Below are 25,255 nucleotides of genomic sequence, written 5' to 3' on the forward strand. Positions count from 1 at the left end.
TGCACAAATTAGTGCTTGTAATAACTTTCAACCCATTTTGGAATAGGTTTGTCGATTTTACAGACGAAAAGATGATTTTTGCCTGCATGGTGACGTGTACGGAGGCCCGTTATGACAAACGAAAAAAAAGCTCATTACATGTTTACTTTATTCTGATGAAACCGATTTGTATAGTTTTTGCAATAAATCGTAAACAATGATATAAGATGTCATTTCTGCAGGTAATTACATATACATTATATGACATTAGTTTCCGGAATGTTAAACAAAATTTTTGGAAATATTAATTTTTGTATTATGACAAGTAAAGTTAGATTAAAAAAAGAAAAATCTTTTTAAAAACTATTTCAAAAATTATATGTATAAGCGATTTTTGTTGGGAATATTTGGCGTAATTTCTCAGAAGAAACATTGGTTCTTAATACATGTATTATACGTAATGGCGAGACATAAATTAATTAAATGTTCATTTAGTTATGATATAGCTGCAGTTTCCAAAAATAGAAGTATGTTGAAAATTATTAATAAAAGACACCAGGGAGTATGACATATCTGCTTCTTTCCTTAAATATTTTACTAGATAAAGAGATTGATGGCAAACTAATAACTAAACTTACATGGTACATGTGATAACTATTTTTTCTATCGTCAACTTCCCTTATTATGTAGCAATATACCATATTACCTGCATGTGGGATTAATGTCTTAAATTATTAATTGATTCGATACACATTACGAACAACAAGGGGTCTCGGTTTTAAGAGGGTCTTCCACCTATCCCCCCCCTTTTTTTTTAAAATCACAAATCCACCTATTCCCGCTTGCAAATAACAAAATGAGTTGAACGTTCATTTGTGTTTATAACAATTATGTTAATTACACCACAACTTAGATATACCTGTGTTTTGTAGAATTTAATACACTTTAAGACAGAAAAATACAATAAATAAAACGATGAAAATGCAATGATTGATTTCACTTAATTTTGTACATTTTCTGACAGAAAATAAATAAATAGATGTAAGAAAAATATAATGTAATTCACTTAAATTTTTGCACTTAAGACAGAAAATAAATTAAATGGGTTCAATTTTTTTTTTTCAATTTGCTTGAAATACTGTATGAAATATGAAGATAACAAACAGTAATCGATCTCAAAAGTCCATTGAAACAATGCAAATTTTAAACAGAGCAAACACGAACCTCTAAAAACATCAAAGATGGGATCAGGTGTCATGGAGGAGTGAGCATCCCCTGCCGACAAGTGTGTTCCTTGTCGTGATAGGAAAAAAAAAACGAAAAAATAACCGTACGCGAAAACAATTCAATGTGTATATAATGGCTTCTTTGTAGTTAAAAAAGCGGGCTTAATATTTTAGCGGCTGTGGAGAGACAACGATGCACTAATTCATGATAACTATTAATAAATGAATTTTGTCCATGCTCGACAGGGGGTGCGTACTCCTCCATAGCACCTTATCCTACCTATTCGCTCTGCAAAAAAAAATATTGCTCAAATGGCCTTTTTTCGTTATCTTCATATTTCTGTTTCTCCTTGTATTTCGTTTATTTACAACAGAATAATCTACTTTTGGTAAATAGGATTTCATTGTTTCTTTTCCAGTGCATATCGTAGTTAAATATAAAATTTCATGCAAGTTAGAGAATCAATAAATCTTGCAGAATTTATTTTACGTCACGTCTACAGGTAATTCCATGCACAAGTGTAATTCTTCTTTTCTTGCTAAGAATAATCATTTAAATTCATGGATTCATCATCAAGAAAGGAAACATTATACACAAACTTAAGATTACTTCGAAAAATGACATATTATATATATTGCTTACAATTTAGACGACACAAATCGGTTCCATTAAATTGTACATGTGCTGAGCTTTTTTTTCGTTTGTCATAACGGGCCTCCGTACCCGTTACCATGCAGGCAAAAATCACCTTTTCTTCTATAAATTCGACAAACCTATTCCAAAATGAGTTGAAAGTTATTACAAGCACTAATTTGTGCACATGTGAGAGAGATATTAAGAGTCAGTCTTTGTTCAATGCTACCGCAATCACTGGTTGCTATGTTAAAAATGTAACTTCCGCTTTAAAAAGTGTGTTCGCATTATCAAACGCATCGGCAGAAAATTAAATAAAATTCATAATATGTAAGGATGCCAATTATTGTTCATTTTTATTCCCATCATAACTTGCGCTTTAAACAGCAAGTATGTTATTTGATGAAATCGAGGACAACTACGGCTGAAAATATAGCGGAATCTCACTATAATAGTGGTATACCACTATTATAGCGGAATTTACGTTTCCCCCCAACCTGTTTAGTACATGTATTTGCCGGAATGACCGAAAATCATAAATTATTCAATGGAAAAAAAAATAAAATTTCTATTTCCAGCAATTAAAAAGAAAAGCTAAACCTATTATTTTGCTTTAAGCTTGGTTTTCATTATTGCGACATATTATTAAAATAAGATTTTTGAAAAAGAAAAAAAGTTTTCTTCCTTAAAATCAAGAAATAATTGAAGAGAAAACAGCAAATGTATAATCTTGATGTATCATGAATTATTACGATATTTGTCCGACAAAGATCTATTGTGATCCATCGTGGTACTTTCCCCTAAAGATACACAACCTAAGCTATAAATTCAAATTCAATAAAGCATGTTATAGCAATTATGTTACTTATAATATAGCACTAGGTAAACATGAGCAAAAAATCTAATGCTGGCATGTATTTTTACGACATTTCAATTTAAAATTGCACCCCACAGTTAAATAAAGCGGTATATTTACTTAAGTCTAAAGAATTTTGTGTGTGGAATGAAAAATAAATAACCATCATCAATCTAAAAATTATTAGTTCTCAACTTCTGAACCCTGTTAGTACATGCTTCGTAATACACAAGTATTCCTCTAACAGCTGTCTTTATTCAGAACCACTTAGGAATCAGGGACGTAGCATCGTTTTTTTTTTTTGAAAGTGGGGGGGGGGGGGAGGCGCCAGAGAAAAAAAATTTCAACTTACCTGAAAAAATCTTGACAAGCAAAAAAAGGAAAATTGAACATTGTCCGAACTCGAAAATCCTATTTCGAGGGGGGTGGAGGGGGGGGGGGGTTAGGTTCAAACTTCTTTCAGTACCAAATTTTATCCATTATTAATCCTTACTTGACTATTCTACAACAAAAGGGGGGGGGGGGGCAACCGGCCTTTCAATTAACATTTCAAATAGTAAAAAAAGTCTTTGGAAAAAAGTGGGGGCCAGGCTACGTGCTACGTGCCTGGGAATCGAACCAGAAGCCTTGGACTAAGCTATGCATATCTTCAATACTTAAAATACTAAGTTTTACGAGGATAGTTATCGAGACGGGTTTATATATGAATTTATATTTTATTGCCAGGTTTTTGTTTATATTTCTGACATGGCAGTGCATTATAATTTAGCCTACCTCTGATTTAAGACTTCTCGCGTAGATTCTGCCGATATTTTACTGCTGCTTTCACACCTAATCCAAGAAACAATTGATCCGGTGATCGGGTAAATTGGACTAACATGTACATGTTAACCCTGCTTAAGTAGTATTCAGGTGAATTGTTGTTGGAATACACACTGAGCCATGCCGTACATCTTAATCCTAAGTCATACCCCTTGGTGAAAATAAATCATAATATTGCACTAAGGCAGAAATAAAATCCGTGTTTTCGTGATATCATTTAAAATTATTAAGCTTTATGGTTGAATAATTCCGATATCTCCACTTGACTAACATCCACCATTCTAAAAGTAATAAAACCTTTCAGGTATATATATATGATTTTTTTTCCTACAATGAACAAGAGATCGGGAATTTCCAGATTGATACGATGGTTATTTTTATCATCAAATCAAATTCCACGTCTCTCATAGTGTTCGAATAGGACTTCAACCGCGGACCCGTGGTTAACTGAGATATCGAGAGTTGTTTTCAAGTACTTAAGGAAATCGGATGCCTTCTTAAAATTGTTTCTGTTTACAAGAGCACACATTCATTGCTGATGTTCATCAATATAGCATGGTTTTAAAGATAAGCACGCACAATGTCACATGCATTTAATATTTCTTCAAAGCCATTAACATGGACATGGCTGTCATCGGGGTCGTTATCATCGGCAGACGGGGCCTCTATTTCTCGATTCATTTTGACTTTTTCTACGATATCCTAATCTTTCATTTTAACACAGGTTTATTTTGATGTCGGCGTTAGTGAACTACTCTAGGACTTCGGTGGTCAAGCTAAGAGAGAGGGATGTAATCACTAACGTCAAAATCGTCTTCTTCCCCCTCAGTCTCTGCTGTGGTAATCGTGCTAGCGCTTTTGCTTAATCGAAAATGCAGTTGAATTTGACACAGGTCCAAGCTTGGATCAACAGATGTAGAACAGAGATGTGATGTGAGGACTCGCTTTTAGATATAGAGTTGAACTTTTTAGACGGAGGCCTCTAGCCTCCGGCCTATAGGGATTGAAATCCTAACAAGTTCATTTGAGGTCAAAACCCCCGAAAAATTGGTAGTCCTATCGGATGGAAATTATACTAGGCGCAGATAACTCTACAGCCTCAATCGGAATTCCTCGGATGTGTCTCGCGCATTCATTTGCATTGGAGAGCACATTTCTCTCATCCGTACGTGTTGTTTATTTATAGATTGCGAATGATATAATGCATACTATAGACTTCTTATTTTTAAAAAAATCTTTCACCTTCACTTGACAAAAAATCGTAATAAATGGTCATAAGCGCTCCCCTATTTTAATTTTGTAAGTGTTGAAATGATAAGTATATCGGTACTATGGAATCGACAGGGCCTGCAGTGTCTGAGTTTCACGGTGCCCTAGGTTGTTACGTTTGTTATATTTAACCATTGTCTTCGGGGTTCATTGCTTTCAGTACACGGTGCCCCAGGTTGTTACTCGGTGAAAAATAGTTCATAGAAAAAAATCTTAAGTAAATGTTCGTATGTGGTATGCAAATTGAAGTATATAAAAAATAAAACATAAACTCTTAACATGTGATCCCCACCTAAATATTAGATAAGGATGTTATACTCGAATAATGTAATCCAGTGCGTAATGATATCTTGCACATAACGCTCGTGGCTTTGTTTACTAAGTTTTCACGCTTTCCTGAAAGCCTCCAGCTGCAGAAATACTAAACAAAGGTATGTTATGAATTTCATGTATTTTTATGTTGCATGCATAGCTTTAGGCATACGCTGTTTGTTTGAGATAGCATTTGTCTATTTTGTTTTTATAAACGATACAATGATGTAACAAAATTACAATTCATCCCGAGATAGCGTGGCCGCGTGGGTCTCCACATTGTTTTAGAATACAATAACACGACAAACATTTAAGTTTAATTATGCTTTTGTTTAATTTAGAAAAAGTTCCGTACAAGTGTGTCATTTTCACTAGTGGCTTTGTTAGAAAGTGTTACGTTTTCCTACACCTTCAGCAACCAGACAAAGGTAATTATGTTACGATTTTTTTATTTGTTTATATTAGCATGCAGTGAGTGGCAATCGTAACTATTCGGCCATTTTCGTGAACGTTTCTCTTTCGGAAAATAGCCGAGGTTTTACGAATGATAGCTACGATGGGGGCTCCATTTACAACGCTTCAACAATATTATAAGCTAATAAATTCATCCGGAAATGGAGTGGCAGGGTTTGTATTTTGTTTATAAAGTACATAGACACAAGAAATATGTGAATGTTAAATTTGGAGAAAGTTAATGGGGTTATTCAGTTAGGGAACACAGAAATAAAATTCACAGAAAACAATGAAGTCACCGCAATAAGCAATGTATTAAGACATTAAACTTGTAGTTGATGTTTCACAAGGAATAACAATGACATAAGTAATGAATGTTTAGAACTGTCTTGAAAATTGACTTGAAAGATTGACTAGAAATGTAAATAAGACTATGAAGACTCAGAAGATTTACTATAGAATTTTGTCTTTGGAAAAATTTACAAATGATTGAATAACTAATGACTTTATTTGAGTGAAGCATGAAAGGAACTTATTTAATAGAGAAAAGTCTACAGTTGTTTTAGAAAGTTTGCATAGAAGCAAATGAGAAACATGAAGTTGAACTGAAGTTGAACAATTCATTGTCTGAGAATCGGTTGTATAACACATTTTTAACTTAAAGCATATGTTTTGTCTTTGTTTTGTGTTAATATGTTATTTTTTGGGGGGGCTGAAGGCACACTTTTTTTTTACTTTTGACATTTTGTCACAGTAAAAAAAAGCAAGATTGCTCATTATTTTCATTTTCGTGATAAGTCTTAGCATTGACACATAATGGCTTCAACTTGTTCAATGAATAATAGTTTAAATGCAGTTGTTCCACAAACTGTGGTGCAGGCTGATTACAGTCAAGGTTCAATACTCTTTTCAGAGGATTCAAGAGGAAAACAATGCATTTGCAATTGTTTAATGTTTTTGGTTTTTGTGTCTTTTAGAAAACATGTGTCCTTGAACAAATCTGACCTACATGAAATATTGTGTACAGGAGATTGGATGTACAAATGTCTTAAAAAATCCAATGATTTTTTTCTCCTATCTGACTTGCCAAGCATACTTGAATATAAGGGGTTATTTTATTCAGTTGTGAATAAGAAAACAGAATTTGGTAATATGTCGGAAAATTTGCCAGAAGTTGGAACAAAGCTTGAAAGTTGTTTAAATCTTGTGTTTTCTAAACAATGTGCATGCATACTTGTGTTCAATGCATCTGCAATTGCCATCTATTTTGATCATATTCACAATAAATATTTCGTGTTTGACTCTCACAACAGGGGAATCAATGGTTTGTGTGATCCAGATGGCACATGTGTGCTTTCCTCATTCAGTTCTTTTCAGATCATGTGCAATTTTTTACGATTGCTTTGTAATTCTGTTACATGTAAGCAGTTGCAGTTTGTCCAGTATGAGGCAGGTACATTTTGTGTTCGGCAGTTATTGAGGTTACCACACAGTGTTAGAAAAGCAGATATCATGCATTTACCTGACTTGTCTTCTAATTCAACAAATGAAAATGTACATCAGCATGATGAACATGGTTTACTTAAATCGTTTTTGCAAACACCAAAGAAAAGGCAGCGTCTTGTAAAGTTGAACTCAAATGATGGAAATGAATTTGCTTCACCATGTAAACAGCAGTGTTTTCTATATCGTGATAACAAGAATGATGATATTGAAATAAATGATCAGATTTCCAGTAAAACATCTTGTCAAAATTCTTATCTACATGAAGACTTTATAGTTTGTGACAATCGGACAGGGACTAACTCTGAACCTGGCAGTAGTACTGAGGATTCGGTATTCATGAAAGATGGTTCCACTATGAATTTACACAAAGATGCAGAGAGAAATCTCATGAACTTATCAGATTCAGAAACTGCTAAATTCAAAAAAATTATTTCCATTGGTCCAGTTTATGTTTGTTCATGCTGTACTCAAACATGGTTCAGAGAAGGTGTTCAAAAAGCAGAGTCATTGTATGTGTCTGCTTTAGCACAGCAATGTTTATTGGGTTTAAGATGTGAACAGGGAGTTGAATGGTTGTGTCACACATGTTACAGATCCATTAAGATGGGGAAAATTCCAAGTTGTGCCATTTATAATGGTTTCGGTTTTCCGTCCAAACCACCAGACCTAGAAGTTACGGAAATGGAGGAGAGACTCATAAGTCCTAGAATTCCTTTTATGCAATTAATGGAGAAGCCAAGAGGAGGTCAGAAAAGTTTAAGGGGTAATGTTGTAAATGTTCCGTCAGATGTTAATTCTACTGTAAAATGTTTACCACGGACATTATCAGAATCTGAGACAGTTCAAGTTAAACTGAAAAGGAAAATTAGTTTTAAGAATCATGTGTTACATGAAGCTATCAGACCAAAAAAGTGTTTAAATGCATTGAAATGGCTTTTACAGAACAGTGAATTGTTCAGAAATGAAGGTATCACAATAAATGAGAACTGGGATATAATGTCCGAGCAATCTGAATGGTTTGACTTTAATGAAAAATATTCTACACTTGATAATAATCAGAATGACAGCATGGAAAATCTAATATCTTTGGATGGTGATGGATGGACAGAAGATGAAAATTTTGATGAAAGACTTACAGGAAATACAGATACATTGTTGCACCCTAGTGATGTAAGATCATTAAACAAAGTTTTCTCATTTGCTCCTGGAGAGAATCAAACTCCACTTGGACTGTATCAAGACCCAGATGCAGAATATTTAGCTTTTCCAACCTTGTATTGTGGTCAAAGACGTCCAAACAATAAAGACAGGCATACACCTGTCACATATAGTACAATCTGTAAATGGGAGTTACGTTCACTTGATCGTAGAGCGGCATGTTGCATGCCTAACCTTTTTTTCAAGCTGAAAAAAGTACAAATAAAGCAAATTCAGGATAAAGTAGCTCTAGCAATGAGGAAATGTAAGTCAGAGGAAGAGAAAATTACTGTTGGACAAGTTTTAAATGACTCATCTTTTGACAAGTTGGTAAGATTAAATGAAGGGTATAGAGTTTTGCGAACATTACGTGGTTCACCTGCATATTGGGAAAATGCAAAAAAAGACATCTTTGCAATGATTAGACAGCTTGGAGTTCCAACCTGGTTTTGCTCCTTCTCAGCTGCTGAAACAAAATGGACAGGTCTACTTCGTATTCTTAGTCAATTGTTGAATAACAGAAATTTGACAGATGAAGAAATTCATAATTTATCATGGATAGATAAATGTGAACTGATTAAAAGAGATCCTGTTACCTGTGCAAGATACTTTAGTCATCGGTTTCAAACATTCTTAACCCATATTCTGAAAGGCAAAACACAGCCTTTAGGAGAGATAAGGGACTATTTTTGTCGTGTAGAATTTCAGCAAAGAGGATCCCCACACATACATATGCTGATATGGATAAAGAATGCCCCAAAGTTTGAAGTCAATTCTCTTAAAGAAATACAATCATTTATTGACAAACACAGCACATGTGCTAAAAATGAAAACATTGCTGAACTCATAAACTACCAGACACACAGACATGCTCGAACATGCAAGAAAAAAGGTCAAAATATATGTCGCTTCAATTTCCCATTACCACCAATGTCTGAAACAACTATCCTTAAACCTCTTGAAGAAAAGGACTTTGAGAACAATCCAGAGGTACAAAAGAACTATACAAGAATTTGTGAATTTCTGAATAATGTGAATTTGGGAGAATTGATGACATTTGAGACTTTCCTTCAAAACTTGGAAATGTCTGAAGAGGTTTACATAATGGCGATTCGGTCATCCCTGAAATCTCCGAAAGTTTTCTTAAAACGTCAAGTGCCAGAAATAAGAGTGAATTCCTATAATGAGATGCTACTCAAGTCTTGGGAGGCAAACATTGATGTACAGTTCATATTAGACAGTTATGCCTGTGCTGCTTACATAGTCTCCTATTTATCAAAGTCGCAGAGAGGAATGTCAAATTTGCTGCACGAGGCATGTGAAGAAGCTAGAAAGGGAAATTTATCCCTTAAACAACAGGTGAGACAAATTGGAAACAAATTTCTTACACATGTTGAAATTAGTGCACAAGAGGCAGCATATTTACTTTTGCAGATACCTTTGCGGTTGAGCTCTAGAACAGTGGTTTTCATAAATACAAATGAACTAGAAAACAGAACATTTTTATTGAAGCCATTAGAAGTATTGCAAGAACTGCCAGACAATTCAACAAATATCCAGTCTGATAATTGGATAAAACGCTACCAAAGAAGGCCTAAGGCATTAGAACATTGTTGCCTAGCAGACTTTGTGTCAAAATTTGACATAATCTTACCACCTAAAGACAAAAGACAAATGTTGAATAATGAGTACCTGCCTGAAAATGAATTGGAAGAGGAAAATGATGATGATTTAATTCATGGACAAACTAATGACATACAAGTTGAAGATTTTGAGAAGGAATACCCCATGACAGATGGTTCAATCTTGAAGCATAGGAGAGTACAAAAAATAATCAGATTTGTAAGGTTTAACAAGAATCAAGATCCAGAAAACTATTTTAGAGAACAGCTTATGCTGTTTTTACCTTGGCGAAATGAACTGTCTGATTTAAAGGGAACACATGTGAATTATGAGACGAGTTTCATTCAATACCAGGAAAAAGTTCTGTTGAAGAAAAATGCTTATGCACTTGACAAAGGTGTAGCTGATATTGTGGAAGACAATATGCTTCATATATCTGTTGACAAGGAAGAGGTGATTGCAGCTGAAGTTCAGCATAGTGAAGAATTAGACTTAAGCTCGGAAAAAAAAAATTGCATGGATCATGGTTGCTTTATTCCTGAGTCAATTGGAGTTTCTTATGATTTAGGATTAGATCTAGGAATATCCAGAAAGCAGGTGGCAATTAATGATCTTTTAGTAAATGCAATGGATGACAGAGACTATATCGAACTGGTAAGGTCACTAAATGTAAATCAAAAATTCTTCTTCTATCATGTTTTGCACAAAGTGAAAACGAAGCAACTTCCTCTATATTGTTTTTTATCAGGAGGTGCGGGAGTAGGGAAAAGTGTTCTCACAACTTGTCTCTATCAAAGTATTGTTCGTTTCTATTTCAAATGTCTGTCAGACAAACCAGATGAAATAAAAGTTGTTCTCTGTGCTCCCACTGGTAAGGCTGCTTTCAATATACATGGGCAAACAATTCACTCCTTGTTTTGCATCCCTGCCAACCAAAATTTGAGGTATACTCCTTTGGATGTTCAACAGTTAGACTCAATGAGGGTCAAGTTTCGTTGTCTCAGAATGGTATTTATTGATGAAATATCTATGGTAGGCAATAAAATGTTCAATTTTATCAATATGCGTCTTCAAGAAATTTTTGCCAATGATCAGCCCTTTGGTGGTATAAGTATTGTAGCAATTGGTGACTTGTTTCAGTTGAAACCAGTATTTGATGGTTGGATCTTTGAGAATTTATGTGAAGGCTATGGACCACTTGCAATGAACTTATGGGGAGATCTGTTTAAAATGTATGAGTTAACAGAAATTATGAGGCAGAAAGAAGATAAAGATTTTGCAGAGTTACTAAATAGGCTTCGTGAAGGTCTGCAGTCAGATGATGATGTTAGAATGTTATGTTCAAGGCAAGATTGTCTTGACAAAGGTCAGAATCCTGATAAATTGCCTCATTTGTTCACAACAAATGTAAAAGTTAATGACCATAACATGGCAGCATTTCGGAATGCTCCTTTTGTAAAAAAGTGTGTTATCCCAGCAATTGATTTTGTCTCTGGAGATGTGGCTAATGATGTGAAACATAAGATTTTGAACCAAATGTCAAATGACCCATCCAAAACAATGGGTCTGTTTAAGGAACTCTATCTTGTAGAGGACTTGCCTGCAGAAATTTGTATCAACATTGATGTAAATGATGGCCTGACTAATGGTACGCCATGTATAGTGAAAAAATTTGATTTCAAAGTCGAAAATTCCACCAGATGTAGTATTGTGTGGGTGCAATTTGAACTTGAGAATATTGGAGCTTCTAACAGAATGAAATACTCCAAATATTATAATGATGCAATATCAAAATCATGGACTCCAATTCTTGAAGTATCCAAAAAATTTACTGTTGGAAGAAACAAGACCTGTCATGTGTGCAGAAGACAATTTCCATTGCGATTAGCCTGTGCCAAAACAATACATAAAGCTCAAGGCTCTACTATGAAAAAAGCTGTCTTGGATTTGGGAAAAAGAAAACAGGAACATTTGCATTATGTTGGTTTGAGTAGGGTTCGAAGTTTACAAGACTTGCATATTTTAGAATTGAATGATAAGAAAATAGCTGTCTCCCCTAAAGTTATTGATGAAATGAGAAGGCTCCGTGAGCATGCATCTCTGTCACTCTGTTTACCAAATCTACAGAACATTACAAGTGATGTGAAAATAGTATTCCACAATTCAAGATCTCTTCATAAGCATATTGAAGACTTGAAAAGTGATATAAATTTGACTTCAGCAGATATAATTGCAATATCAGAGAGTAGATTGAACAGATTAGATATTGATGGTATTTATGAAATTCCTGGTTTTTATATGTTTAGGTTTGATGGGACTGATAAATCTGACAATGATAGACCATTTCATGGAATGGTTGTATACTCAAAAATAGATTTCATTGAAATAGAATATTGTATTATTCTTGGAATTGCAACAGTATTTGCATCTTTCCTGTTTCAAGACATGATAATGAATGTTGCATTTCTATACTGCCCACCCAAGTTTTCTAGTATAGCAAATTTCACCAAATACTTACAAACTATAATGCAAGCAAAATTTTATAAAGCTGGTCCGGTCCTGATACTTGGTGATACAAACATTGATTTCAATTCCCAGAAGTCATTGACATCAAATTTGCGAAAACTTGGACTGCGACAACTCATGCACAGTAGTACTACAGACTATGACACTTGCTTGGACCATGTTTACTCCACGTTAATGTCAAATTCTGATATATCATGTGCAACCCTAGATTCTTACTACTCGGATCATAAACCCATAGTTGTTTATTTACCAAAGTAAAGATTTAAGGCCATTTAATCTTTTTTTCCCTATTTGACAGTTTACTGTCTTTGTCCTCAACATGTGTGTGCACATATATCTTACTTTAGGATAATTCAGAGCAAAATGATTTCATGAGGCCAACTTTAAAAAATTGTTTGGTTGTCCTCTCCAACCGACTGGCTCAAAATGACCTGACTTAAAACTTTTTTCAACCTCCAGGAATTACACTATTTTTTTTTTTTATTCCTGAATTTTCCCATTTGTCAACATCTTGAAATTTTCTGAGAGAAAAAATTTTCCTTCCAACATACTAACCCAATTTTTTTTTACCCTGTGTCAGAAGAGAACAAGCAAACATTTTAAATATGGCCTGATTAAAATGCAATTTTACCTCTTTCTCTCTTAAACATATACGGTGTTATCTATTCTCTAACGTGGAAATAGAAAAATATATATGTCATTCATTCAAAAAGTTTGTGAAAGCATTTTACAAATCACTACAATTCTATATTTTGATTTTTAAAAATTAATTTTTGTACTGAAAAATCAATATTTGTAATAAATGCAAAAAAAGGAGGAAGGAAAAAAAGGAAGAAAATGGCTGAGTTACATGTTTTTGAAATATTGACAACATTATTTCAGGTCCTTACATGGATAACTTTATATAAACCTGAAACTCAACAGTATATTTGAAATTATCATTTTCAGATGAGTTTGAAGAAATTGGAGGATCTGCTGCAGACTGGTCAAAAACCACAGCCGTATCCGACAAGTCTTGTAAAAGTGAAGGTGGTGAAAGTTGGTCATATAGCCAACTTCACACAGTCAAATGGCCAAGAGGGATCCATGCTGAACTTCAGCGTAGCTGACAATAGTGGTGCTGTTTTGGCAACGCTAAGTGACGTAAATCAATTTGACACTGTAAAAGAAGGCAAAACACTCCAGATAAGGAATTTCCTCATGAAAGGAGGCAGACTAGTCTTGACAGAGCACACAAAGATCATGCAAGGTCCACTTTTCGACGTTGATGCTGTGCACATCGAAAAAGCCACAAACATTATTACACCTGCCTCGCCAAGGAAGACAGTAAAGGAAACAAAGGATTTGCCTCTGAGGCAAATGGTCACCATCCAGGGGGAAATTGTTAAGGTTAGTAATTATACTCCAAATTATATGATTATGAAAATTGAGTTTTCCAAGCATTTAGTTTATGGTTTTCAATTTATAATTGCATTTTTATGTGACAAATTTCAGTGTACTTCAAATTAAAGATGTAAGAATATTGTAAGAATGCATCTTTAAAAAAAACATTTTACAGATTTGTTTGCTTCCTAGACAATAGGTTCACTATAGGCCCCATGAAGAAAAAGTAATAAACAGCTAATAATCTGATATAAGTATTGTAAAAGAGTATTCAGTGAATTCTTTGTATTGTGCAGGATGAGGCTATTAAGATCGTGAAAGTTAGCCAAAGAGATACAAATGTCAGAACAATAACCGTAGAGGATGAAGGCCAGCTCATCGATGTGTCTTTGTGGCGCAACTTGGCTGAGGATCCTTTGGTTAAAATAGGAGAAAATTTGGAGATAACGCATTGTATCACATCAGAATGGCAGAAGAAGCCAACTTTGAGTACCACAAGAAACACAGTGTTAAGGGTAAAGTTCTTGTCCCGACTATAACTTTGTAATGGAGAATTATTGGAAGCCCATATGAAACAGAGATTGACATGAGTGTTTCTGATCTTAACCCTAGGTCATTCGAACAAATGCAAGGTCACCAGTAGAAAATAGTAAAATACTATAAATTCTTGTCCAGAGTATATCTTAGCAATGGAAAATAATTGGAATTTCATACTTGAAACATTGATTGTTTATGGCCTAAGGTGTATGAAAATTGAAGATAAATTTGTATTTTTAGCATAACACATAAAGTTTATAATTTCTTTTCAGAAAATCCTTCCCAGAGAAATTATCATATTCGGCACTGTTGAGGCCATTTCCTTGAAGGACAATGGAATTGAAATTTCTGTGCACACAAATGATCAATACAAAGATTTCTTTGTAAATAATGATATCATGATTGAGAAAATAAGCGAATTGCAATTAATGGAGAAGTCTGCAAAAGAGGAATTCCTCCTTCAGAAAATTCCCTTTCTGATTGAATTGAGAACACAGGGGTCAACTGTTTTAAACATGGAACTTCTTTGAAAAGCATATTAATCTCAGAAAATATTTGTTTCTGTCATTCATAAGATACCAGTGAGACAGACATATTTTCAATTTTACAATATTTGTGTTCAGGAATGCTCATTTTTGGAAGGAAGGGAAGGTATGATATTCAGAAAATTTCAAAATTTTGTATGTCCATTGTTCATTTATACTTATCACAGAAAAGTTTTCCAAATGAACTGAAAATTATCTTATACGAATAACATTTTATCTCAATAAGTACTTACAATTAATTTGTGCTACTGAATACTAGTTTGTAGTTTTGTTCTCAAAATATGTGTTATTAACTCGGGGATTTTGTAACTTTTGCATTGTTTCTGAAGTTCAACATTTATATGATTTTTTAAAACATGTATAATATTGTGTTTTTATACATCATTTTTGCTAGTCAAGTGTTTCTGATCTGCTTCACTCCTCACAAACTTTGGTCTTGATATGCCATTTTAAAGACAGAATTGTTTATGTCAAGTAATCTAAAATCTGACCTTAAAACACTGTTGCATTATGCAAAATAAAGTGTAATTAAAAAGAAGTGTTAAATGATTTCTATTTGAGAGTGTGTTGTGCTACTTTCTATTTAGATGACATCAGTATATAAGATGGCCATAGTGTTATATAATTATCATTTTTTTTAATAGATCCTCTTCATTAAATTTTGTGTATTTAGAAAGAAAAAAACATCTTGGAGATCCCGTAAACGAATAGTTTTGTAAAACACTCCATGATTGGTTAAATAATATTGTAAGAGTCCAATCACATTGATAGACCAAGGGATTATAAGGAGTGGAATGGATTGGAATAACTTTTTTTGTTAACAATGAAATCTTGCAATACTCAGTGAGGTGCTAAATACTGAGTAGACTTTACAATACTCAGTGACTGCCAAATTTTACTTTCAATTTTCTTGTGCCAATCAGTATTGTGAAGGAAATGCAAAACATCTTTTCATTTGTATTACATTTTAATACATCTTTGTACAAATTATGTTTTTTCATGAAATTTTGCATATATTTTTAGTAAACTGCTAAAAATTATTTCAGTTTGCTACAACTGCATACATTTTTATTGTTTGTGTATCCTTTTAGCTCACCTGAGCTTAAGACTTAAGTAAGCTTTTCTGATCCAAAGCTGTCCAGCATCTGTTTGTATAGTGTTATTTGTAAACATGCCACATTTTTGACTTCTTGAGAATCACTAGACCTATTTCAACTAAACTTGCGATAAAGCATCCTTGGATGAAAAAGATTTATGTTTGTTCAAACCTATTTTAAGACGAGATAATTAAAAAATAGTAAAAATTTATTGGCATCTTTTCAAAATCATGATCCTTGGGGAAGGGAGGTGTTAGAATGGGCAGTCAAAGTTTTACCTCGGAAGAATCTCTTAAAAACTAGCAAAGCCATGATAAGTCATATTTATATTGAAGTATCATGAAGTTGTGTAAATTCTAGTTGTTTTTTTTTTCATATCATGTCCCCAGGGAAAAATGGGGACCACAATGGGCAATCAGAGTATTCATTATCTTTTAAGTCCATTTCTATGAAAATTTTACTTTCAAAAATGGTCATGCCCTCAGCATTTTATGACATTTGATACATGGCAACTTGGTTTTACAAGGAAATGCAAGACAAACTTCAGATATAAGTCAAACCTGCTTTAAAAGTTTCATATTGATGCATGTTTTTTGTACATATTCTTTTTTTTTTTTTAATTTTGCATGTTTGATTTAGATAGTAACATTTACTACATTTTCTTATATATACTTATATAATTTCTTTCATGTGTTCATAATCTCAAGATCTAGATACTTAGATTTCTTAGAATAGTTGACATTCAAACTTATCATGCTCGTTACATTATATGAAGTTTCATAAATGTCATTTACATTTTATTACAAAATGCAAGATAATTTTTTTAATGTATTTTAATCTCAAGATCTAAATACCTAGATTTCCTAGAACAGTTGACATTCAAACTTAATCATGCTCGTTACATTATATGAAGTTTCATAAATGTCATTTACATTTTATTACTAAATGTAAGATATTTTTTTTAAATGTATTTCGTTCTGATACATATAGTTTTCTATATACCACAATGTTTTTTTTTCCTTGTGATTATGCATGGTTTGTTTTACTTGTATACTTTCCCCCCTATTTGTTTCATGTATTCATTATATTTTTAGTATTTTTTAGATCACATATAAACTTAGTCATGCCCATTAGTCACATTATGTTTTACATACATAAGGTTTGCTTCACAACATTTTACTTTGTACTTCAATAAATTTGCATTCTTCTTTTTCCACACTTAATATTATAAAACATGTGTTGCTCTCAGTTTATTTGTAACATTAGTGTGTATTACATGTGTTTGATATTGCTACCTCAAGATAAATATCTTATGTATCCAGTATGTGTGAAATTATTTAAATTTTTAACAAATAATTGGCTTCTCTTTTTACAGTTTTTGTTTTGTTTTGTTTTTTTATTTTATTACCAGAAATACATTCCTGTTAAATCATATTTTTAAGTTTTTGCAAGCATTTCCACACTGTATTTTTTCATATCATTCTACAAAATCTATGTAATCCAATATATTTACAATGCATGAATTTAAGTAAGTTTCAAAGATTGTGAAAACTGTGGCAAGAGTACTTTTTACTAGTTTTGCAATATTCTTTTATTTTCCATGAAAATGAATTAAAAAGTTGCAGTTGAGTGATTTCTTTTTTCTTTTTCCCCCTAGCATAGATGTACTTGTATCTATACTTCAGGAAATTGCCAACATACATGGGACGCATGTTATTATCTTTTTAAAAAAAAAACATAAATCTAAATTTTGGGAACTACAGGCACTTGTTTCTGTAATAAAAATTTAAATTAACCAATGGTATTGTAATAATACAAGGTACGCAACTTCGAATTACATGAGTACCCCCCTCCCCAGAATCACAAACATTTAAATTTTCAGAGGAAATGCACTGACAAATAAAGAATAAAAATAAAGACAAGGATATCATATATGGTTGTATAGATAAATTATCTTAGAAGTCAATGGTAATAAACAGTTTGCAAGACAAGTGCATTTCCTCTGAAAGTTTAAATGTTTGGTGATTCTGGGGAGGGGTACTCCATGTAATTTGGAGATAAGATACTTTCTGTTTCTATGATGCTATAAATAAATTTTTTTTACAGGCACAAGTGCCTGTGAATAAAGTTCTATAAATAAGACTTAAAAACATGCAAAATTCAGCTCATTGCTATATTCAGGCCTCCGTCTTCCAGTACTCACAGTACTTTGATTTAATATAATTTTCTGTAACAGACTTTGAGGTTTTGTATGATGCCTTGGTACATAGGCTGAGCCGTACATGTACAAGTTGTGATGGGAGGTAGGAATCTCAGCGTTATATCACTTTGAATTCGAAGTAAAAGATACCACAGAGTCTGACACATCTGTTTCATATTTGGATATTTTACTAGAAAAAGACGTTAATGGTAACCTAACGACAAAACTTTATGATAAACATGATGACTTCAACTTTCTATCGTCAACTTTCCTTATTCATATAGCAATATACCCAGGGACGTAGCATCATTTTTGAAAGGGGGGGGGGTGGGAAGGGGGCAGCCAGAAAAAATTAACTTACCTGAAAAAAACGTGACAAGAAAAAAACCCAAGGAAAACTGTCCAAATTCGGAAATCATATTTTGAGGGGGAGGGGGGATAGCTTCCAACGTCTTTCATTACCAAATTTTTTCGTACCCTATACATTACCCTTATTTGACTATACTGCAACGTGTTACACGTTACAAACACGGAAAAATTCAGTGATTTTTTTTATTTTTATTTATTTATTTTTGCATTATCATTAGTGAATAGATACATGAAAGTCCCAGTTTCGATCAAGCACCTGTCTGAAAGTTCTGGAAATAAATATAGTCATATCTTTTATTTAAAAAAAAATGCTTATAAAAAAAAAGTTTTCTAGATTATGATTCGATCTAACAATGCTATTGGATGTTTTGGGCATGTCCACGAGCGCAAAGATCAAGGTTCATCTCCAAGTTTAATCCATTACAAGCAATCTATGTGATTAAAATTCGATGTGGAAGATAGCGACAGCCCATGTTTCCTGCCCCGGAGGAACCAGATCCTCATTAGAATTTTCATCTCTCCGACATTTTTCTACCGTGATGTATAATCGGATTGTTGACAACTTGGAACTGAAAAGTATCAGGTGCAAGATACACGGGATTAGGGAATCAGAAGCTCTTATAACTCTGTTGTTTAACGGATGGGCATAAGATTCACAAGTAATTTCCTGTGCGGTGTCTGGCTGGGGTCTCTTTTTTTCTCCTGTTACCAGGATCTGCATTATCTTGCGATATCGACCTGCAAATTATGTAAATTATGTTCCCGTACCTTGATTCACTGCGGATTTTTTTTAAAAAAATTCTTACGGGGTTGTCTTCTGATTATATAATTCTTTGCAGCTTTTGGGATTGCATTATTCTTTTTGCATGATAAATGAGGTCAATGTATACAGGTTTCTGACTGTGCCCCCGTCGTAAATGATTTAAGTTTATGAATTACATCAACTTATCTCTTCACCATTTTTTCCTTTCGATTTCTGTATAACTACTGGCATTTATTTGTCTTTTAGGAGTAAACACGACGTCGAAATAATAAAGTGTTGAAGAAAATAAATTGAAGAAAGAACTTAAATAATATGGTCTGGTAAAGGAATCTTTTAAAAAATACATGTGTATAAGCATTAAAAAATTTACTGCAGTGTACATGTTGTAAATCACACATGCTTACACATGAATTTTTATAATGCGCTAGCGCGCGTACATGTACCTCAAGTTGCATGACCATCGGTGTGATGGGTTTAAAAAAAATTCGTACACAAAGAATTTTTTTCTATCAAAACGTTATTTTTCATAAGAAAACAATCATCTAAACGCTCTGCAATGTATCACTTCCTTTCAGCGTCAATAGGTCCAGCTCCTTGAATTATAGACCAATCAATATTTCTTTAAGTTTTATCGCTAAGACTTCAATATTCCGTCTTAATCCGACTGCAATCCCATCAATTTTTCCGTGCAGTCTACAGATTCAAACAAAGAAAACTCTTTCAAAAATGTCTATCTAGTAATCTCATGAATTGTACAGACGTGTGTGTGTGTTACCAGGAAGTACTAAGTGAATTGCTACTGAAAATGAATTGCAGTGCAGTGAAAACCTTGTAGACTGCCCACAAGGAAGAATATTGTTATCTTCAATGATCTTTTATAGTATTCTCTAATACAATAACGATATTTTGACTCAGTATTCGAACTTAGTATGAATTTACTGTTTTTGACGTATTTTTTGTCCCTTAATTTCAGATTGAATGCCAGGAATCGGTAGGGAGAAATCACATTCCCTTTCCAGCATTATTAGTATAATTAAATGTTTTACTATAGTAAATCAGTGTTTTTACAATTAATTTCATGTAAGGAATGTCTAATTTTTAGGTTTCTTGATGTGATCAAGCAATTGGGTTGCGTGATAATATGCAGAAACACCGACAGCGTTTATGCAAATTATCACGCAAGCCAATTGCATGGTCATCGTCGTGACAGTTATTCCTTATATTTAGATGCTTTTGATTCCGTAAATTCATGTGCTACAAGCCCTACATACTTCTGTCTCTTTCTGTCCCGCCCAGCACGTGATTTTTTTAACCACTCCTATCAATGAACCAGTAGCTTTATGTCGAAATAAGTATTTTTACTGTTTGTAGTTTTATCTGGGACAAAGAAATTTAAAAATGTACATATTTGTTATAATTTCTTTTTTACAATTCTTTCATACGACTTTTATTTATCAATAGACAATATAAAATATATTTACATATTTCCTAAATTTACATCATTCATAGAAATATGAGGGCTCTAAATCTCAAAAGAAGTCTTTGGCCCACAATGCTCACCTGAGTCACCTTGGCCCAACTGTTCTTCTTCCGATTTAAAAAGTTTTCTTATATAATTTCATGAAAAATGTTGACCCCATTTTGTAGTTTCACCCTAGCCCCAAGGAATCATGATTTAGCCATATCTGAATCTACATCGTATCCCATCCTACATGTACCTCCGGGGGCCATGATTTGAACAAAAATGTTTACTACCCATAAGTGCTTGCATATTAATATGGCTAATCATGAGAATTTTTTTTCAGAATTGGTTTCTATATACATGTATATCCCCATGTAAAACTTTGATCTCCTATTATGGCCCTATCCTACCCAAATGGGCCATAGTTTCAGCAAACTTGAATCTCCACTACCTCAAAATGCTTGCATGTTAATATTACTTATCAAAGTCCTATTGTTCTAGAGAAGATCTTTAAATAGTTTTCCTAAATATTTCCATGTAAACCTTTGTTCCCCTGCTGGGTACATAACTCTATTTTTTCAGAATCGGAAGGGCGAAGAAAGTAGTGCACCAAAACGAAATAGTTCCTGAACTTGCAAGCAGTATAAAAAATAAGTAGGTCATCTAAACTAAAGATGCTTGATATACATGTATATAAAAGAAGAAAAAAATTCCACGCTCAAAACCATTTTCAGTTTATCTTTGAAAGGAAAGGAATAAAATTGTTTGATATGTGCAAACCCTGAATTTTGGAAATGTCCTCCTTTTACTTTCATTTTCAGATGTTTTTGCGAACATGTGCATTTTGTCGGAAAACGAATCGGATTTGCCACCTTGAGATATTTACTAGTGAGAGAGAATTTGACGAGCTTTCATTTGAGGGGAGGAGCTGTGTTAGAACACGTTTTGTCGCCTATAAGAAATGTATTTGTAAACTGTATCCTACCCTACTGTGGCCCTACCTTACCCCAGGGGCCATGACTTGAACAAACTTGAATCAGCACTACCTGAGAATACTTGATGAACTATCATGATGGCCTTGTTGTTCTTGCATGATAAGGTTGGTTGATTTATTACATGTAGTTTTACAGGTACTTCTCTTTACAAGATTGGAGTCACTTACCTGAGACTTCATCACATGCTAGTGAAGAGCTTCGAATTTAGACCTTTGCTCGACACTCAAGGCCATTGAGCAGTGAAGCCTCTTTAGTGGAACAACGCATGTCATGACACAGGGCCTTTGTTTTTTTAAAGGTCTCATTTCGAAAGACCCGCAACTTTCTCTTCAAAGTGCCGAGCGCTTTTGTTTCGGTTACGTTGCGAACCCACGACCTTCCGACTACGGAGCAAGAACTCCACTGACTGATCCACCGTGACGGTTTCTTTGAGAAGTAGATTTTAAAGATTTTTATTCTACATATTGCCTTGTAAGATTTTGATTCCCCATCCTACCCCAGGGGCCATATGCATGTCAGATTTGAAGAAACTTGATTCTGTACTGAGGATGCTTCCATATTAATGTAACTGTCACAAATCATGGCCTTTGTAAAGTGTTGATCCCCTACTGTGGTCCACCCCACTCCCGGGGACCATGATTTGAACAAAATTAAATTTGCTCTATGTCAGGAAGCTTTTACCCAAGTTTAATTTTTTTTCTGGCCCATTGGTTCTTGTAAAGAAGATTTTTAAATGCCCCCATCCCATTTTTGATTTTTTTTCTTGATTTTCTCCCCTTGGTAGAGGGCGTGGTCCTTCATTTGAACAAATCTGAATCCCCTTTATCCAAGGATGGTTTGTGGCAAGTTTTGTTGAAAACAGACGGACAGACAGACGACGAACAGGTGCTCAGAAAAACTCACTTGAACCTTCAGTGGTTCATTGTAAATCAAACCTTTAAAGCATCATAGCAAACCAAAATATCCCCCCCCCAACAAAAAAAATCAACAAGTGTGTACTATTGTTAACTATAGTTAAATATATGGTAAATTTTTGTAAGAATTTGAACAAATGTTAATTTGCACTACATTGGAATGCTTGTATATTTTAATGATAGGCCCAATAATAATAAATTAATAACTATGATATGTAATAATTTGTCTAAAGTAGGTAACTCAATTAGTGTAACACTTTTCTTCCTCGGGGCCCTCTATGTAAATCATAATTATACATAATAATAAATAATGTACATTTTACAGTAGTAATATAACAAATATACATTAACAATGCTGCTTTGCATGTAATATTAATGATATAATCCACATACAGTGTTACAATATAAAAATTGTAAGTTGATGGTTTGTCTTTCATGAATTTTCTGTCTTGAATTTAAAATTTTGAAGTGTTGGAAACATTCTATTTTAAATATGACCAATCATGACCCAGGGACCCAACTTTTCCCTAGGGCAACGATTCAAACTAACTTAAATCTGCACTCTCAGAAGTAATCTGAAATATCTGAGGTTTTCCAGGCGTTTTTCACGATTCTGATATTTGACGTGCCAGACGTTTTCCGGGTGTTTTGCACGATTTTGATTTTTGACGTGCGTTTTTCATAATTTTGATATTTGACGTGCCTGGCACGTCAAGTATCAAAATTGTGAAAAAAAAGCCTGGAAAACGTCAGATAGGGCCATGATTCTAACAAACTTAAATCTGTTGAACCTGCACTTCATGAAGATCATGAAGATGTTTGCATATTTTGAAAATATTACCAATCATGGTCCTTCTGTTCTCGAGAAAAAGATTTGATGATTTTTTTTCCTTAATATTTCCCATGTTTTATATTTTCCATTCTTAAACTCGAATTATAATTTGAACAAACTTGAATCTGCTCTACTTGAGAAAGCTTGAGTATTAATACAATTGATCACGGTTCTCTTGTTCTTGAGATTGTATAAATTCTCAGGTAAATCTTTGTTCCATAATTATTGTGGCCCAACCTTATCTCCGATAGCCACGATTTGAACAAATTTGAATCTCCTCTATGTCAAAGTCATTTCATATAAATTTCTTCTTTTCTGGCATAGTAGTTTTTTTGAAATTTTTAAATGACCTCACCATATTTTTATCTTTTCTTGATAACTCCCGATTTGAAGAAGACATTTTTAAAGGTAAATTTTAATTCCCTACTACCAGGGACGCTTTGTACCAAGCTTAGTTGAAATTGACCCAGTGGTTCGGGAAAAAATGTAAAAAGTTAACCAACAAAACAGACCGAAGACGGACAACTAGATCAAGAAAGCTCCCTGAATCATCCGGTTCAAGTGAGATGAAACCTTTAGTAGCAATTTTATGGTTAATATGTGCCAATTAAGCAAATTAAAACACGTGCAAAAACATGACAGAAGTTGAGCACTTAGTTTTAAATTCTCCAGAACTAAGAGTTGTGCAGAAAAGTTGAAGGAGATAATGATGAACACAATATATTCCAATAAATTTGATTAATAAAATATTAACTTCATTACATTGTTCGAAGAAACATTAAGCGTTTGTGCGAATTTGAAAGCTAACAACCCTCTGGTATTCATCCGCTAACACCCTATGCGAGGAGGCTAGTTCCTAAGGGATTTCACTGGCAAGCCAAACAGAATTGCCTGATCGCTGATCAAATCATCAACAGTTCAGGAGTTGTCCATTCCTTTGCTCTCTGTCATAATACTTTACGACAGATCGACAGGTTCCAGTTCACCGCTAGCGGACACTTGTGGCTAATTTGCATAAATAACAATGACAGAATGAACTTGATTATCCCCCTTGATTCTGACAGATAAGATGATCTGTTCTTTTATATTATTATCTTGGGTGGCAACAACAATGTTTGGTATAATCTAATTACGAAGCATTTGTACGTACACATAATATATTTTACATTGTTGTAAAGTTAATAATCGGCCTCAATATAAAACTCGAGAATCTGTAAGCAGACCAAATATTATTCCTTCTCTTGAAAAGATAACCGTTCAATTAAAATGCCTCACGGAAGAAATAGCCAGAAGGTGGAGGCGCTGTTTTGGGCGATGTAAGGGGCTTATAAATGATAAACATACCTCGTATAAGATGCTTTAATGAAAATCACTAAATGCAATAATTGAAATTCTCCGTATTTCAAAAGAAAAAAAATGTTGCAAATAGTTTTACTTTTATTCCCTTTGAAGAATGGTGTTATTAGTTCTGAAATTAGATGTGTAAATATGCCGGTAGGATGGACGCCTAGATATGAATTAATACGCCCTAAATCGTAAACCTTGATGAGCAAATGTCTCCATTAACTAACATTCTTAATATGTGTCACCACTTCATTAATGTGTTTCAGCTTTTTCTCGTCTCAAAATTCTTCCCAATCTGTCTGTTACTTGCTTTTTTAATTTCCTTTTTTATTAATTAAAGAGATTGTGCACGCACGCTGTCCTGCATTTTTACTCTATAATAAAACAATCAATTGGTAAGAAAATCTAAAT

The 25,255-nt window shown here is 33.7% G+C and overlaps 2 protein-coding genes across 2 annotated transcripts; both read left to right on the plus strand.

Moving 5' to 3' along the window:
* Window positions 1-5,155: 5,155 nt before the first annotated feature.
* On the plus strand, window positions 5,156-15,162 carry LOC133171748 (uncharacterized). The gene is made up of 5 exons (XM_061306541.1): window positions 5,156-5,217; window positions 5,440-5,526; window positions 13,352-13,792; window positions 14,083-14,301; window positions 14,596-15,162. The coding sequence occupies exons 3-5, from the start codon at window positions 13,352-13,354 to the stop codon at window positions 14,851-14,853; spliced, it is 918 nt and encodes a 305-aa protein (XP_061162525.1). The 5' UTR covers window positions 5,156-5,217; window positions 5,440-5,526; the 3' UTR covers window positions 14,854-15,162.
* LOC133205019 (uncharacterized) lies at window positions 7,064-12,661 on the plus strand. The gene has a single exon (XM_061340761.1). It carries the CDS (start codon window positions 7,064-7,066, stop codon window positions 12,659-12,661), a length of 5,598 nt encoding a protein of 1,865 aa, XP_061196745.1.
* Window positions 15,163-25,255: the final 10,093 nt, after the last annotated feature.

The sequence above is a fragment of the Saccostrea echinata genome, unplaced genomic scaffold, assembly GCF_033153115.1.
Source record: "Saccostrea echinata isolate AGI-Se365-2 ecotype Australia unplaced genomic scaffold, CSIRO_AGI_Sech_v1 ptg000054l, whole genome shotgun sequence".
Taxonomy (NCBI): Eukaryota; Metazoa; Mollusca; class Bivalvia; order Ostreida; family Ostreidae; genus Saccostrea; species Saccostrea echinata.

Bases quoted from the DNA above. Each gene is read 5' to 3' on its own strand.
- LOC133205019 (XM_061340761.1), top strand. From the start codon at position 7,064: ATGCATTTACCTGACTTGTCTTCTAATTCAACAAATGAAAATGTACAT.
- LOC133171748 (XM_061306541.1), top strand. From the start codon at position 13,352: ATGAGTTTGAAGAAATTGGAGGATCTGCTGCAGACTGGTCAAAAACCA. The intron at 13,793-14,082 runs GTTAGTAATTAT...TGTATTGTGCAG, and splicing joins TCCAGGGGGAAATTGTTAAG to GATGAGGCTATTAAGATCGT. The intron at 14,302-14,595 runs GTAAAGTTCTTG...ATTTCTTTTCAG, and splicing joins CAAGAAACACAGTGTTAAGG to AAAATCCTTCCCAGAGAAAT.